Source organism: Pantherophis guttatus, chromosome 4 (assembly GCF_059756535.1).
Source record: "Pantherophis guttatus breed Tessera chromosome 4, ASM5975653v1, whole genome shotgun sequence".
Lineage (NCBI taxonomy): Eukaryota > Metazoa > Chordata > Lepidosauria > Squamata > Colubridae > Pantherophis > Pantherophis guttatus.
In genome coordinates this window covers 65,022,335-65,040,568 of record NC_142066.1, presented here as the reverse complement: position 1 = coordinate 65,040,568, position 18,234 = coordinate 65,022,335, and the positions used below count along the sequence as shown (strand labels likewise).

Genomic DNA, 18,234 nt, shown 5'->3' with positions numbered 1-18,234 from the left:
TTTCTTTCAATCTTGAGTTGAAATATCTAGAAATCCTTCTGCTTTTGTACTCTTTTTCTTTTTTCCCTGATCAAGTTACACAGAGCAACAAGGTATCACACTACTGACAAGCAGTAGTAGCTGAAATATGAGAAAAGACTTTCTGATAACATGCAATTTTTAGTTGAGAGCTTTTTTTCAAAGTTTGATCAGATGATAACGGTTGTGGAAAATACACAAAGGCATGTAGCTTTGAATAAGTTACCTTATTTTTCGGAGTATAAGACGCACCTTTTTCCCCCAAAAAAGAGGGTGAAAATCTGGGTGCCTCTTATACTCAGAATGCAGCCCCGCCCAGCCTCTCAAACCGAGGTTTCAGAGGTGAAAAAAGCCTTAGAAATGAAGCTTCAGAAAAAAGCCTCCAAACAGAGCTTCAGAAAAAAAGCCTCAAAACAGAGCTTCAGTTTTGTATTTTAACTTCCCTTTGAATAACTTTTTTTAAAAAAACAGAAAAAAGGATACCAGGCCAGCAAATTCTGCATTGTTGAAAGTATTGATTACCTTCAATCCGGCTGGACTATTGTAATGCTCTCTACATGGGGCTCCCCTTGAAGAGCACTCGGAGGCTCCAACTGGTCCAGAATGCGGCCGCGTGGGTGGTTATGGGCGCAACTCGTTGTGCCCGTGTGACACCCCTCCTGCGCGAGCTGCACTGGCTCCCAGTGGTCTTCCGGGTGCGATTCAAGATGCTGGTTACCACCTTTAAAGCGCTCCATGGCATAGGACCCAGGTATCTTCGAGACCGACTTCTGCCACCAATAGCCTCCCACCGGCCAGTTCGCTCCCACAGAGAGGGTCTCCTCAGGGGGCCATCGGCCAAGTTATGTCGGCTGGCGACACCCAGAGGGAGGGCCTTCTCTGTGGGAGCCCCAGCCCTATGGAATGAACTGCCCCCGGAAATTCGTAAGATCTCCAACCTCCGGGTGTTTCGTTGCGCATTGAAGACCCTGTTGTTCCGCCAGGCCGGGCTATCAACATAATGATTTTAAATTGGGGTATTTTAAATTTTTGGGGTTTTAAACCGGCCAAATCTATTTAATTATTTTAAATTTTAATCATTGTTGTGTCTTGTGTTTTTAAATTGGCTGTACACCGCCCTGAGTCCTTCGGGAGAAGGGCGGTAAAGAAATAAAATTATTATTATTATTATTATTATTATTAGTATTATTATTATTATTATTATTATTATTATTATTATTATTATTATTATTATTATTATTATTATAGAAGATCTACTGAATGCAAAAGGGCAATGATACCTGCTCATGACTGTTGTGGGCTACCACTCTGATATTAAAATATGTTGGATATGGAGAAGTGCAAAGTCCCAGCCTCTTTGTAAGTGCTGAAGCAAAAGTTCCTGCCGCCAGGCTCTGTGAGAAACCCTCAGAGTGATTTCTCTGGTTCCTTCCCTGAAGTTTTGGTGTATTTCCACCATAAAAGGCTAATCTTCACCCCTGCCAGACCTGCTCTGATTACTTCTTTGTCCTGCATAGGCTTTGATACAACAGTTGTGAAAGGCTCAGGGACACCAATAACCGTGGCTGAATATGTCATACAGATTGCAGGTATGTCAACATAGGTTCTGGCCTATTGCTCTTACTGCCCACAGAATAACAGAATAAGAGAGTTGGAAGCAACCTTGGAGGTCTTTTAGGTAGACTTTGATTTACAAAAGTTCATTTAGGGTTCAAAGTTACAACAGCACTGAAAAAATACCTATGCCCATTACTGTGTCCCCATGGTCATATGGTCAAAATTCAAATGCTTGGCAACTGATTCATATTTATGACAGTTGAAGTGTCCTGAGATCAAATGATAATGTTTTGCGACCTTCTAACAAACAAGTCAATGGGGAAGCTGGATTCATTTAGCAACCATGTTACTAACTTAACAACTGAAGAGATTCACTTAATAACAGTGGAAAGAAAGGTTGTAAAATGAGGCAAAATACATTTAACAACTGTGTCGCTTAGCAACAGAAATTCTGGGCTCAATCGTGGTCATACAATTATGCAGGAGGTTGGAGTAGAAGAACTTATACCATTGGACAAATTGCTGTCCAATCTCTTCTTAAAAACCTCCAGTGATGGAGCACCCACAAGTTCTGAAGGCAAGCCATTCAACTTATGGGAGCGACGTGGCGCTCCCATGTAACACCTCTCCTGCGCAAGCTGCACTGGCTCCCGGTGGTCTTCCGAGTGCGCTTCAAGGTTTTGGTTATCACCTTTAGAGCGCTCCATGGCTTAGGACCTGGTTATTTACGCGACCGCCTGCTACTACCAATAGCCTCCCACTGACCAGTACACTCCCATAGAGAGGGGCTCCTCTGGGTGCCGTCGGCCAAACAATGTCGACTGGCGGCCCCCAGGGGGAGAGCCTTCTCTGTGGGGGCACCTACTATCTGGAACGAGCTCCCCCCGGAGATACGGAGGATCCCGGATCTGCGTACCTTCCGTTGCACGCTCAAGACGTTCTTATTTCATCAAGCTGGCCTTTCCCCTTTTTAAATGGAAATTTTAAATTTGGTTTTAAATTATTGGGGTTTTAAATTTTCAGCCAAATTATTTAATTTGTTTTAATTTATTTTAAATTTTGTATTTATATGTTTTATTCTATGGCTGTTCACCACCCTGAGTCCTTCGGGAGTAGGGCGGTATACAAATTGAAATAATAAATAAATAAATAAACTGATTTAATAGTTCTCATTGTCAGGAATTTTCTTCTTAGTTCATTAGTTCTCCTTTGTTCTCTTCTTGATTAGTTTCCATCCATTGCTTCTTGTCCTGTCTTCGGGTGGCACCCTCTTCTTTGTAGCAGCCCCTCAAATTTGGAACACTACTATCATGTCACCCCTAGTTCTTTTCAATAGCCTAGATGTACCCAATTCCTGCAATTGTTCTTGTTGTCTTTCATCCATGCAGCAATGTTGGTAGACTCTTATTTACCAAAGAGCTTACTCAGGCCTGGAATGTTCCCAGTATACCAGACAATTGAAGAAGAAAAAGGGGCAACGGAAGAACATATAAAGAAAAAGAATGGCTGATGCTGGTATACCTTAATGACATCTGGAATACTGGCGAGACCAAACTGACTAAGCAAGACCAAATAAAGAATTATATAAATAATGAATATGAATATAAACACACACACACACACACACACACACATCACAACATCTGCCTATCCCAGATCCTTGGATCACTAGGTGAATAAAAATGCCAATCGAGTCTAAATATCTCGTTATTTTGTGACCAACCATAATAATAAAAATCAATCTGTTTGCTGACTGATGATGATATTTATATGTCATTAGCCCCCCCCACACACACACACAAAGAGCCTTGGTAGTACAGTGGTTTAATGCACCCTGTTATTAACACAGCTGCCTGCAATTTCTGCAGGTTCGAATCTTACCAGGCTCAAGGTTGATTCAGCCTTCCATCCTTTCTAAGGTAGGTTAAATGAGGACCCAGTTTGTGGGGGCAATAAACTGACTTTGTATAAATATACAAAAATATGAAGGCTATTGCTTAACGCATTTAAGCCGCCCTGAGTCTCCGGAGAAGGGCGGCATATAAATCAAATTTAAAAAAACAAAAAACAAACACCAAGTCAAAATTGTATCTCCCACTGTGAGCTGTACAAGAGATAACTAATCAGGTTCTTGGTTACCGTACTGGTTATCAACTCATAAACAGACTGGAATGGAAAATTAAAGACCCATGTAATCCCATAAACCCAGGGAACTCTACTGCCAATCCACCCATGGACTCAAACAGTTAGAGTGACTGTTATGAAGTAGAGAGGCTGTATACTAGCCTCAGTTCTGATCCTCAGCCCACCTTCACAAACATGGAATCATAATTGGCTATCTACTGAACAGCAGTCCTGTAAGGCATTTGGGATATTTGATAAAAATAGCTACACTTCTGCATAGTCATCCAGGTTGGATGTCTCAACATTATGAATAGAAATTGCCTACTATTATAAAGAATGACTGTAAACTGACAAGTGATATTCAACTTGCTGTATTTGCTCAGCACCCTTGCCTTGACCGGTAATAATCTCAATTAACTTAGTTGTTAAATGCAGAAGTAGCCAAATCATCAGAGAAAAGTATGGTAGTCAAATCATCAGAGAGGATAATAGAATTCCAACATTCATTCTTACCTAAAAAATTCTCATTGTAATGGAGTGATTTGGAACCATTCCAGTATTTGTCAACCAAGTTAAGTAAACATTGCATGGGTGTTGCTTCATATAAATTTGTATTCATCAGATGGGTTGTTCCTTGAGGTAATGCCTTAAATGAAACAAATATATCACAATTTATTTAGTATTAACCTTCTTATATGCTGAAAGCCAGATTAAAATAAAAACTATGTTGGTAACTAATTACAGTGCATGTAAAAAATTAAGTTGCAACTTGCTCCTTCACTTTTTCTGAAAAAAATTAAATCTGAAAAAGATGGACATAAGTTATGATGAGGAGGTTCACATAAAGTGCACTATGGATTCTGTATTCCTTCTTCTCCATTTCAGATGTAATATATTTGACTAAAGACTATCTTAGGTAGTTGCACATAAATATTGTAGTCTATTCATTGACACTTTGCATACTATTTAAAAACTTCAGCTTCAAATGATTAAGAATTAAAGCACTGTATTGTCTAACTCAGGGGTGTCAAACTAAAGGCCCGGGGGCCAGATCCACTCCGTGGGGTGCTTAGATCTGGCCCGCAGGGTCACCCTAGAAACAGCAAAGGACCAGCCAATGGTGCTTCTACCAGTGAAAATGGAGCAGGCTCGTTTTTGGCTGTGATGGCCTCCGGCCACCCCCTGCCAGTGAAAACAGAGCTCGGGGGCCCACACACGCAGAGGGTGGCAGGAGGCCGTCACAGCTGAATATGGAGCTCTGGAGCCCGTTTTCGCTGGCAGAGTGCTTGGGCCATCACAAATGCCCGACATGAGTGATGTCAAACTGGCCACGCCCACGCCCACGCCCAGATCCACCCCGGCCCCCAAGGTAAAACACAATCCTGATGCGGCCCTCAATGATAATTTTTCAAATTATCAGTTTCAAATGGAATCTGAGAAAATGAATTTATAAAGCTAATCATTTTTCAGTTCTCTGCCCAATGGGTTGTACAGTTAAATAAGATAGGAATTTTATTAAGAAATTATTTTTAAAAAATGGGAATAATTAGTATACAACTATTATTGTATAATATAATATATATATTATTCTATATATATATTCTTCTATTCAATTATTATGATTTTATGAATGCTATTCCCAAAGTGGGGCATGATAGCTCAGTGATTAAAGATGCTGAGCTTATTAGTTGGAAAGCTAACAACCTGGATTCGAGAGCAGAGCACCGCACAACAGGGTGAGCTCCCATTACTTGTCCAACTCCTGCCAACCTAGCAGTTTCAAAGCATGTAAGTGCAAGTAAATAAATGGATACTACTTTGGTGGGAAGGTAACAACATGCCATGCATTTTGGCACATAATAATGCTGGCCACATGACCCTGGAAGCATCTTTCGTCAATGCAGACTCCCTTGGTTAAGAAAGGGAGATGAGCACTGCCCCTAGAGTCAGACATCACTGGACAGGGAAAACCTTTACTTTTACCTTTATTTCAAGAACTCAAGAATGCAAAATAATGAAACACATATCTAAACAATGTGTTAAAATATCTATTCAATTAAGAACCTAGTCAATCAAAACCAGGTTAAAACTAAAACCTTGAAACTTTTCCAAAAAGAATTTGTAAGTGTGGACCATATAGTAATAATAAATTAAGAAAATGAAATAATTTCTGAGGTTATCATTAAAAAGATATAAAATAAAAAAAATTAATATATTATTTTTTAAATATAAACTACGCATAAAATTGGTTGCTGGTTAAGGTAAGATTATTTACTCCAAATAGTAAAATAGATTCTCTCTATTTTTTAGTTTTTAAATTAGAATTTAAATAAGTAGTCGTTTTTTTGCAGAAAACGGATGAATTGTGACCACTCTGAAGATGGTATCCAATTCTGGGATGTCACTATGTGGCCTGCAGGACTGCTGGGAGTGCTGGAGCCTACTCTCCTCCCCTAATACAAGCTCTGGAGCATTAGAGTTCAATAGAGGGTAAGTGAGTCATGGGTGAGAGGGAGGATGTTATGGGACCCAAGTAGGCCCAAGTCTGGTAAGGACTTAGCAGATGGGAAAGCAAGCCAAAGGCCTGTAGGGACCCTGGGAGATGGGAAGTGGAGCACAGGGTATCTCAACTGATGGGGGAGGCTCTGAAAGGTCCTCTTTGGTATCCTCTACTCTCAGGCATCCAAATGACTGCTCAGTTGCTCAACTGCTTTGGTAAGAGCAAGAGTGGAAGTCATGTGAAGCAATCATGTAGGTGCATTACTTAACAATCATCATGACTTGTGACCATAATATTATGGTCACAATATATTGCGTAGGTAGGTTCCATTATGGTTGTAAGTTGAGATCTATCTGTATTTGGAATAATCAGATATTTGTGATGATGATCTTCATCCATATTATTTCCATATATCTTGATTCCTTCAGTTTTCACTATTTTTCCCCATTTGATGGTAAGCATGACACATTTGTCCAGTCCAAACTCCATTGCAATATCTTGGCTGTATATACAGACAAGCAGCAATACTATTTCAGATGGTTTTTTTTTTCCACACAGCTTCAAGTTGTCCATGTAAAGGAAGTGGGTAATTTGGCAGTGTTCATGATGTTTATAGCCATGGCCCAAGTTATTCAGTATTGTTGACAGAGGAATCAGTGTAATGACAAACGGTAGTGCCTTTTTCTCCACTTTTTCTCCTATTATTACAAGTTCTTTCATTTCATCTTCTTTTTTATTCTTTTCCATATCCTTTAACCAAGCTGGATTCTTATTATATTTCTTTGGGTTATCCCATATCTTTGCCCAAAACTGCACTTTTCTTCCTTGCCAGGTACTGACTTATTCACTGCAGACTCTTCATTGACAGATTGGTAAGAATATTTTTAATTAGATGGAAATTGGAGATTATGCCTATAATTTGCAATTTAAGCTTCATATCAGTTAATCTTCTTGGCTATAGTTGTTATTTGCTGCTTTCTTTATTTCTAGTGCTTTCTTGTTCTACCTTGTTTCTAAGTGCTTGTCACTGAGTAGGTTTCCTTTGGTCTTCTTGTTCTTCAACTTCTTTTCTTGCATCTCTTCTAGTTTACTAGTTTAGTAATTTAATTTAATACTTCTAGCTGTTTCTTTGGAAAAAGCTTCAATACAGACAAGTTATTCTGTTTGTGTGTGTGCGCATGCGTGCATGTCATTCAAGATACTCAAATATTTTTTGCGTCAATTCTTCTAGTTTAATTAGAGGGTTTTCTTCTTTCTGAGAACACGTGTGCTCCCATTCCTGAACCGATAGTGAAGGCAAGTGGATTTCACCACTGCCTCAGATGAAACGTTTCCTTTAAAAATGTAGCATGTTTCAATAATTCACCTTCGAAGTCTTGTTTTGCATTTGAAATTAGCACTCAAAATTCTTTCAGAACCATTTGACCCAGGCCTTTTGCTCCATAGGACAATTAGCACCAGCAACTGAGTGGTGGGTGGGACAGTGGGCAATTGGCAGTGGATGGGGCAATCACGGGGGCTCTGGAGGCCCAGCAGACTTCATGGCAATCTTCACAGCTGCTTTTTATTTGCACAGGTGTAATGGGGATTGGCAGCAGTGTGCAGCAGGAATTGTGGAGGCGTGCGACCAAACTGCCCATTTGACATTTGGGCCAGAGCCAAGGCAGAGGCAAAATGGGAAGCAAACCATTTCAGAAACCATTTTAAAGCCACTATTTGTTGTCTATTGTGAAAAATTGCAAAAAAAATATTTTACAAAGCTGAAAAGACATAATTTTCAATCTTTTTACATGGATTGAAAGGAAATTCATTGAGTGATGGGTAAGCTTTAGATAGATTTTTCAATCTTAAAAAAGAAAACAAATAAAAAAAGCTCCAAAGTGCTTAATAAAAAATGAAGCTTGGTTGAACCTAGAGCCCATGAAGGACTGCATATATGGCCCAGGGCACTGTGGAATCTCTGACTACCAACTGACTGCAACTGACTGTAAAAATGTTGGTTTATCTATCTACTCACAAAAATATCAGCTGTTTCGAGTATGTATGGTTAATCTCTAGATTTCTCAGTGGCAGAGAGGATTTCATCAGTCTGGATTGCACACCAGCTGTTTTTTGTCTATAATGCCCCCACATCTGCAGAGCAGAGAAAACTGTGGATGTTATGCCCTGCCGCCACAAGAAACCCAGACTAGGAATATACATGATCAGCTTCCTGGTTGCTAGCATATACTTTGCATTTAACCACTTGCTGATTGACCTAATTGATTCCTACAGTTAAGAATTTATATCAAATTTATTGTGGATATTTTTACACACATATGTACATTCACCTACAGATGACACATAAAACATTCTATGGGATTCAATAAGGAAGGAAGGACTTATATTATATCTCAAATTTGCACATTTATTTTAAAAAATAGGACAGATAACTTACACCTCTGCCATTAAATCTCTGTTCTTTGAATCTAGATGCTTTTTGAACCGGTCCAACTATTTCCTGTGAAATGAGTAATGATTCATTCACTCCTGATGGGGAAACAAAAACAGGAAACAAAAAGAGGAAAGCAATTTAAACATTGCTTTCAGTGAAACATCTGAAACACAATAGTTAAGTTATTCAAATTTGTTGGATTAAGAGTAACTAGAATTAGGAGATGAAACGTTCAAGACAATCAGATTATTTTCATAAATATATATATATATACTTACCCAAAGCAACCGATTTATTTTGAAGATACATAAAAAATTAATTAAAGAAACAAATAACTAAAGTGTACTTTAGATTTCTAACAAAGTATCAGCAATTTCCTCAGCAGCCCATAGCAAAGGCAGAACAACAGATTATTTGTCTTCGGCCTACTACATTACAAAGACAAGATAAAGGAGGAGGTAAACACAGTATGAATTGCAGCATGATGCTGGGATATTTTTGATAAACCCATCTACATAGCCTTCTCATTAGTTATTCCTTCCTACTAGCATGGGAATGTCAGGAAGTTAACTACACTATAGCATTGATCAGACTTGGGCATTTAATATCCAGAATGGGACAATTGGCTGCAGCCACATGGCCATGGCTACTTCACCCCAGCCTAGCCTACCAGCCTAGCCTACCAGGGGGGATGGAGAACCCGTCTCCATCCCCCCTGCTAGATGCTTAACCCCAGCTCCCTTCCACAGACAATTCACTGAGGGCATTTCTCCCCTTCTGCCCCTCCCCCATGCTCCTCCCCTACCACTCTTGGCCCACCATTTTTTCCTGCTGCCTGGTCACAAGTGATGCGCAACAATACTAAGTACCATAGGTGATTCCCCACACCGGACAATTAGCCACCCACATCACATGGGTATACTGCACTGCCTGCCTGCCACCCTAGTTTGGTTGACAGCCCAGAATGATGCATGACAGCCTTGCCTCTGGCCATATTCAGTTCTCTCCCATTTGCCAGGCAGGGAGCAGCTGCAACAATGTGAAAGATGTGGAGAGGACAGTGGATCGAGAGAGGTAGGAGACACTTGCATAACCACTTCTGAAATATTTGCCAAGATTATTGTAGAGGCCATTCCAGATAATTGCCAGGCATCAACCCAATATCAAAGGCACTAAAACAAAAAGAGTGTGTGTGTGTGTGTGTGTGTGTGTGTGTGTGTGTGTGTGAGAGAGAGAGAGAGAGAGAGAGAGAGAGAGAGAGAGAGAGAGAGAGAGAGAGAGAGAGAGAGAGAGAGAGAGAGAGAGAGAGAGATTTCCCTTCTCCTAAAAGTCACAAATTGGCTGCACAAGTTTTCATCCATCCAGGAGCGGAAAAAGGGGAGTTTCTTTGCTTCTTTGGAGGTGAAGCGAGCCTCTGCACATGTCAGGCCCAAAGCTGAACTGGAAGCACCTGTTTCTTTTCTCAGGGCTTCTGACTGACACAACGAAGGGGGGTAGTGATAGAAGCACATACACAGAATGTTTCCCCTTCTTCTGCTCCTGGATGGGTGATAACCTGCGCAGCCAGTACAGGGCTTTTAGGCAGTGGTTAAATCTAATTTTTTTTTACTATCTGTTCTGTGGGCGTGGCTTAATGGGCATGGTGTTGCTTGATGGGCGTGGGTTGGTGGGCATGGCAGGGGAAGGATACTGCAATATCTCCATTCCCTCTCCATTCCAGGGAAAGGATATTGCAAAATCTCCATTCCCACCCCATTCTGGGGCCAGCCAGAAGTGGTATTTGCCGGTTCTCCGAACTACTCAAAATTTCCGTTGCCGGTTCTCCAGAACCTGTCAGAACCTGCTGGATTTCACCCCTGCTTTTAGGGGAAGGGAAGAGTCACATGTGCACAGACACACAGATATTCACACACACATTCACACCTATTATTTTAATGCCTTTGAGTCTGTGTTATGCTGGGCAATTACTTGGAATGGTCTCTATAGTATTCTTGGCAAGTTGTTTTGGAAGTGGTTGTGCAAGTGCCTCCTCCCTCCCTCTTCCACTGAAACCACCATCCCATGCCTCTCGTACTGCTGCAGCTGCTCCCTGCTCAGAAAATGGGGGCAATCTGGGTAAGGCCAGAGGTGGGGTTGTCACACATCATTGGATGAATTTTGGGTTGGCAACAAAACCGGGGTGGCAGTATAATACAAAGATTAAGAAAAAAATAGATGGAAAAATTCAGAATGTGCTAGATGAGATTAAATTGAAAGAAATGAAAAAATCACCATACCACAATATACTTAATCAATTAAAATTATCCGGACAATAATTCTCCATGTTGACTGTTTTAGACATTGAAAAAAAACTGAAATATACAAAACAAAAATTCTTTGAACTTGCAAATAAACTAAGGAGATGGTTGGCACATAAATAAAAAAAATACAAAAAAAGGAAAAGATTTAATCTCGCTGAAAAATTCTCTTGTTAATAATGATTACAAATTTTTCACATCTATTTTAGCTGAAAACTTTTATGGGATTACATACATGAAGACCAATGTGGTTTTCTACCCAAAAGAAAACCGGTTGCATTGACTTTTTTGGATGCAAAGAAAGGACAATATAGAATAGTCTTTGATATAATTGAACATTAATAACAACAGTGACAAACAGGTTGCATTGATTTTTTTGGATGCAAAGAAAGCTTTTGACAATTTGAATTGGGATTTTATGTTTAAAATAGTCAAAAAGATGGATTTTAGACTGAGTTTTTTTATAGGGGCTGAAGTCCAAAAGGAACAAGACAGGAGTGCCCTTTATCCCCATTACTATTCATCTTGGTGTTGGAACTGTTAAACTAAAACATTAGACAAAATAATGGAATAAAGGGATTACAAATTAAAGCACGTAAATATAAACTTTGTGGCCTTTCCCGATTATTTGGGTTTGATTTTGCAAGACCCGCTGGAGAATATTGAACATGTTATAAAGAAGCTTTAAAAAACTGGAGAAATGATAGGGTTGAAAATAAATAAATAAAAGGTGACAATATTGGCAAAGATGAGAGAAAACTGGAAAATAAAACAGGATTTAAAGTTGTGAAAAAGATAAAGTACTTGGGGATGACTCTTAATAAAAACATTCTAAATTATATAACTATAGTTATGTTAAAATGTGGAATGAGATAAAGTTGAACATTCAGATTAGAAAAAGTATTTATCACTAAAGGGAAAAATTGCTTTTATTAAGATGAATGTATTACCTAAAATGTTATTTCTTTTTCAGACTATACTGATATTGATCAAAGACCTACCTTTGAAATAGTGGCAGAAAAATATATCCAAATTTATTTGGCAAAAAAACCCATCTAAGAATTAAATATAAGCTCCTACAAGATGCCAAAGAAAGTGGTGGCTTGTCAAATCTCAGATTTTATTACAAAGTCTATAGTTTGATATGGTTAAAAGATTGGATAACTTTGAAAATCTCAAGGGTATTAGATCTTGAAGGTTTTTTTTTTTTATTGAAAAAGTTTTTCAAATACAAATTTTCCCCCCCTTTTTCCCCCCCTCCTCCCTAACCCCCCTCCCCCTCCCCTCCCCCCGTGGCTTCTCCAAAATAAAACCCAAGTTAATAACAGATTATATAATACTTTACCATCCTTTTATTCCACCCCCCATATACTAACCCTTTCTTTCTAACAATATTATTATATCCCCCTTATACTATACATTTCAAAGCAACATTCAAAGCAACATTCAGCTGTAAAACTATATAATAAATCCTAATTTAGCAATTTCAACTCATAATCTATCCATTTCCTCCTCCCCCATACATATATCTCTTAATTCAAATCTTTTACATATATTAATATAACATAACATCCCTTTTCCTAAACTAAACAATCAGTAAACTAACCCACTTTCCTACAGGTCTACATACATAATATTTTCAATATCTTTATTCTTCTGCCCATTCCACTAAAAAAAAAAAATTTTTTTTTTACATATATATATATATATAAAATCCTCAAGTGACTTTAAATTTGTAATCCATATGATGTCTTCTGTAATGTTTCTCAACTGGATTGTTAGTTCCATTACCCATGTTAGGGTAACATCACATCCCTATTCCAACAGTATATTCAGTATCTTCAATTACCATCTGCCCCCATCAATAATAAATGTTTTCCTATATAAAAAACCACCCGAGTGACTTTAAATTTATATTCCATATAGTATCTTCTATAATGTCTTCCATCAAGATTATTAACAACCACCGTGTTGGGGTAATAACCAGATCTTCTGCATGCCCCAATCCCATGGTTCTCTTGCCTTATAGCTCAGCATAAACGTAATCCACTTGTCGAAGCGTCCAAAATAGAAAGTTCCAATCCACTCAATTTAAGGCCATCATCCACATCCCAAAAGTACAGCACTGCAGAGATCTGTCACTCCCCTCAAGATAATGTAACCCAATACTTTGCCTCAACTATGTTTCTATATATTCAGTCAGCTCTTAAGTAACTGGCATTACACTGTTGTTTAGTCTAAAAATTTTTATTTTTGTAGGACCTGCTTCTTCTTTTCTTAACTTTTTGTGGCTTAGATCTCCATCCTGGTTTCCTTTCTATGAGTTGTATGTCAACTGTTTGATTTTCATGCTGGTCTGTAGCTTGATAAGTCATCACATTAGAATCCAAAGCCGCCTCTCTTGTGTTTATAGGTGATCCAACTGTAGACTCTAAAGGAGAATCCAGAAGCGGCTCGTCCACAAAGACCTCTGTAGCTTGTTGTTTTTCCGTTACCTCCACCTCCATCTGTTTAGCCTGAGTTTCAATCTCTTGTTGATTTTGCTTTTCTTTATTCCCCTCGTGTATTATACGTGGAGATGTTAAACCCATTTTAAAAACCTTATAGTAAAATTCTTCCGCTTTTTCAACAGTATTTAGTTGATGTCTTTCTCCTTGATATCTCAATATTATACCAACTGGGACATCCCTCCTAAATGGGATGTTTTGTTTCTTTAATTCAGTCACCAAAAATCCAAAATCCTTTCTATCTTTTAACATCTTGGGCGGTAGCTCTTTAAATATCCAAATCTTCCTTCCATGCATTTCAAGAGTGGAGTTAAAAGACTTTTGCACAATATCATTTCTTATTCCTTTATCAGTAAAGTAGATCACCACGTCTCTAGGCAGCTGCCTTTGCTTTGCCACCCAGGAATTAACTCTGTAGGCCTTATCAATCTTGCAGGATACCTCTTCAGGACTAACCTTTAAAATCCCGGCCAGAACTTTTCTCAAATCTTGTCTTTTATCTTCCTGTATTCCCCTAATTCTAACCGCAAATTCCATGAATTTGAATTGCATTATTGTGGCTTCATTTTCAATCCTTTGTTTAATATTATCTACATTGTAAATCTTATAGTCAGCTTCCTTTATTTTTTTAAGCTCTACTTCTGAACTTTTTTCTTGAATCCTTATTAAATCATTTTCAATTCCTTGTATTTTTTTATCCAAATTATAAATCTTATCATCAACTTCCTTTATTTTAGAATCTATTTTTGAGTTTATAACTTCATCCATCTTCATAATTAGTTCTAAGAAATTTTTCATATGTTGCTTCAGAATATCATACTTTTGTTGAACCAATTCTTTAATTTCCTGTCTAAAATTTTCAAGATTCAGATTCACAGTCTTATCATGTCTTGCCATCTCCTCCAGTAAAAATTTCTTTAGGTCTGTGAAGCCATTCTTCTGCATCTGCAAGCTCACAACTTGTTCATGTGATTTATAAATGGGAGAGCCCCCCCCCATGACTTGGTTATCTGGCTTTGTTAGTTTTAGCGCCATCTGCCACACAACAGATTTTTTTTTTCTTTTTCCTCTTAAAGAAAAAGACTTCTCTCCAAACAGTATCAATAACAAGTCTCTAAGAAGGAAGAAGCATAAAATAAGAATTTTTTCTCTTCACTTCTAACCAGCACTTTTGTTAGATACTTTGTAACTTTGTAACGTTGTAAACTATTCAAATGGAAGGACTTTCGCTTTCAGGTTTTCTCAAGCCTCGGCCAGTCGCCATTTTAAACTCCTCCTTTCACTCTTCTTTACTTTAAAAATCAGTCTTAGGGTTAGAAATACTTGCGGTTCAGAATCCCAGCTCCGTATTTCATCCTGTTTATTCGGATAATCTGTTAATTTTGTTAATTGGTCCGGTCCCATTGCCTGGCTCTGCAAAAGGCAGAGTTCTCCCGACGCCCGGAGCAGCGGCGAGCGGAAATAGGGAGCCACAACCTGCTTCGTCCCCAAGAGTAAAAAAAGAACTCTGGGGACTTCGCAGAGGGCTCCACCTGCCCTCGCCGGCTCTGTCTCACATTTCCTTTAGGAAATGGAGTTTTTCGAGCCGCCTTTCAGGTGTAAAGGCGGCTCTTTACGGGCGACGGGGCTGGCGGTCTCAGAGGACCATCTGTCGGCGACGGAAGCCAAACCGGAAGCCTCGATCTTGAGGTTTTGATTTGAGATTTGGGTGACATGCTTACTTATGGTATGATAAGGCAAAGGTTAAGCCTGATTTTAAGATTCATTCTATCAGGCAATCAATTGGGCATATATGATTGAAGTACAAAAGAAGATTGGCTATTAAGGTACCACAGGAAGTTATGAGTTATAAAATAACATAAGTTATCACTACAGGAGGCATTACATAGAAAGGATATGCTCTGGAACGTAAATCAATGATGTTTACTAATGCTTTTACCCAACCAAAATTAAAAACTAATTCTAGATTCAGGTATAGTAAAATCAATTTAGCCTTATGCGTGCCATTTTTGATATTAAAGATCAAAATTCAAATAATGAATTAAGATAATATATGTTATGAATTCGAATTTTGTGTGTATTGAACATTGAAATGAAGTACACCAAGCACACTTGGATATAATTTACCTTTATCAGTTGTTGTTCCTTTCAGTGTATTTCTGTCTTCTGACAGAGTTTTCTAAGAGAAAAAATGATATAAACATAATGCTTTAAGCTGGAAGAAAAATATGTGGTTTGCTGGAGCCTGAACTACAATCCCAAGAAACTCACTATTAGTCACACTGAGCTGGAGTTGTCCAAAGTTCTAATTCAGCCACATCTGGAGCACACATCAATTTTAGGAATTTTAATATCTATCTATCTATCTATCTATCTATCTAATATCTATGTGCATGCTACATATAGATAGATTTCTATACGTTATATTTCCATTATTTATGGTCTTAGTGAAACACATGTATATTACATTAACAGTTAAATAACAGTGGTGTTTGTCTTAGAAAATACATGCATTTATGAGACAAAGAGAATTGCCACACTGAAAAACTGAAAAATCTAAGAAAACTTTGTAAGTGTATCTTTTTTTATAGACAGGTAACATACAGTTAAAGCCTTCTTGAAAAATAAATTATAATCACATACTTCAGACAAAATAATATTTGATTTTTTCCCCCTGCTGATGTTTGTATGAAAGAGCCTAATTCCAATGCCATGCTAAGAATAATAGGCTCTCTTATTTTCTTTCCTGTATCTTTGCACCCTCACTGGTTTGTATCTTTAAATTATATTCTCCTTGTGAATGGAGTTTGCATGGTTCCACACACATTTTAGCTAAATGAGAAACCAAGCTTGATTCCCCCAAAATATGTTATTTTAAAACTAGTAAACAGCAGCTTTTTGTTGCCTTAGGAATACAAATAGTTTGTTAATGGGACAAAATCATGGAAAATGCTTTAAAATTATGGACATTTTGCAGCACCATTGACTGTTTTCAATATCATGAAATAAAACATATTTCTGCAGAAATTGCACAATAGTTTAAAATATTTCATATAGAAAGCAAGCACAATACCAGATTTTTATTTATTTTCCTTACCTGAAATAAAGATTTCTTTTGTAATAGGAAAAATTGGGGAAGAGAGAATTCTGATTTCCACTTCTTAGAATTCTCTTTCATTTCATAAATACCTTAGGAAGTAATAGGTTAAAATAGTAAATTGATCTACAAAAACACATAATCTACTACATCATGGAAGGTAGTAATAATACTATATTCAACACTTGACAATATGAGATTTCCCATCTCAGATATATCGATTCCATTTTCAGAATAAAAGCAGTGAAACTAAGTGCTGGGTTTACTGTGAGGAGTTGTTCCGATTATCAAACAATGGACCCAACAAGGATTAACTCATTGGCTTTCTGGCAGAAAGTCAGGCTAAACTGTTTGTATCTCAAAGGAACACTCCCAACTCACTGATTTTAGCTACAAAAAAACTCTGTACTCCAGAGTTTTGTCCCATAAGTACTCAGACAACTTATAATGTTCTAGATGGAATTCTCTGATAATAGGACATATAAATGAGATGAGGGACTCTTACTAAAAGATGGGTTGTTCTCACAAAATATGTATTGTTGAGAGATTGTATGCAAGATGTAAAGATATCCCATATGTGCAGATAAATATAAGAAGGAATAGGCCCAGTTAAGTGAAACAAGGATTCTTATGCCTCTGTTCAACATATTAAATTTTCTATTCATTCTTAATAAATTCTCAAGATATGCCATCAATAGTTCAGTATTTAAGGATATTCAATGAATCACAATTCTACAGTAGTTCAATGTACTATAAACTGGTCCACTGCAGAGAATAATGGAAGAGAGATCTCATTTTAAAAACTGCATACTTTTTAAATTGTGAATCTTTACTTCAGGAACCTTTTTAGATGATATACTTTTTTCTGCATGTTTTCTTAAATCCCATTCACATTTTGCTAAAAGACGTAAGGCTGTTTCATCATCTTCATCCACTGCCAGATATTTTTTTGACATAGAATTAATATATTCAACTCTTGGATGAATAAATCTGGAATGAGAAAATATCGTACAACAGCCTAATCAAAGAATTATCAAGATCACTCCCATCAGCACTGACAGGGCAAACCACATATATAAAATGAGAACAAACCTTAGTCCTTTCTAACTCTGATGATGTTACCTACCGTAGTTTAGTAATGAAATGCCTGCAAGAAAACAACAAAGCTCAGAAAGCAACAAGGACCCCACATATGACACAATTTAATTCAAAGCTATACACTTTTGAAATCAGATATCTGATCTGAAGTCTAATACAAAATGATCAAAAGAACTAGAAGTATTATCCTATACTAAAATGGTAGCTTTACAGTTTAAAAAAGAAAGCAATAAAATGGAATGTGCCAATAGAAATATGTATAATAAGAATCAATGGAAATAAAAAGTTTTCTTGCATAACACTAGAATTCAAGACTTTAAATAAAGCTGAATGCTGGGAAATCTGATGGAAATTTTACACACATCCCATAATAAAGCAATGGGATGGCATTCCATAATTCTATAATTATTAATTTATTTTTAACAGTATTGCATTAAAAATCTAAAAAAAATATTAAAAGCTGTAAGAAAAAAGCATAGAGAAAAGTGATCAATAATAAAAGAATCAGTAATTTTATAATTATTAATTTATAATTTCCATATCCTATGATACTTTATGAGATTAAGATACTGTGGTCACCACACTATAAAAAAGATGTTGAG

General features: G+C 37.5%; 1 protein-coding gene and 1 long non-coding RNA gene across 7 annotated transcripts in view; one reads left to right on the top strand and one right to left on the bottom strand.

Moving 5' to 3' along the window:
- The window catches only part of CEP72 (centrosomal protein 72), a 51,588-nt gene that overhangs the window by 18,254 nt on the left and 15,100 nt on the right, over positions 1 to 18,234 (bottom strand). For all 6 annotated transcript variants that reach the window (XM_034416360.3, XM_034416361.3, XM_034416362.3 and 3 more), the window contains 5 exons: positions 17,346 to 17,524; positions 16,535 to 16,626; positions 15,565 to 15,616; positions 8,637 to 8,728; positions 4,213 to 4,345 (listed from right to left, as the gene is read on the bottom strand). In XM_034416360.3, coding sequence (XP_034272251.1) covers positions 4,213 to 4,345; positions 8,637 to 8,728; positions 15,565 to 15,616; positions 16,535 to 16,626; positions 17,346 to 17,524 — 548 coding nt within the window. The remainder of the gene's footprint in view (positions 1 to 4,212; positions 4,346 to 8,636; positions 8,729 to 15,564; positions 15,617 to 16,534; positions 16,627 to 17,345; positions 17,525 to 18,234) is intronic.
- Positions 6,105 to 7,862, top strand: LOC117664918 (uncharacterized). Its single transcript, XR_004591197.3, has 3 exons — positions 6,105 to 6,189; positions 7,032 to 7,071; positions 7,776 to 7,862. It is a non-coding gene; the product is annotated as an uncharacterized LOC117664918 (long non-coding RNA).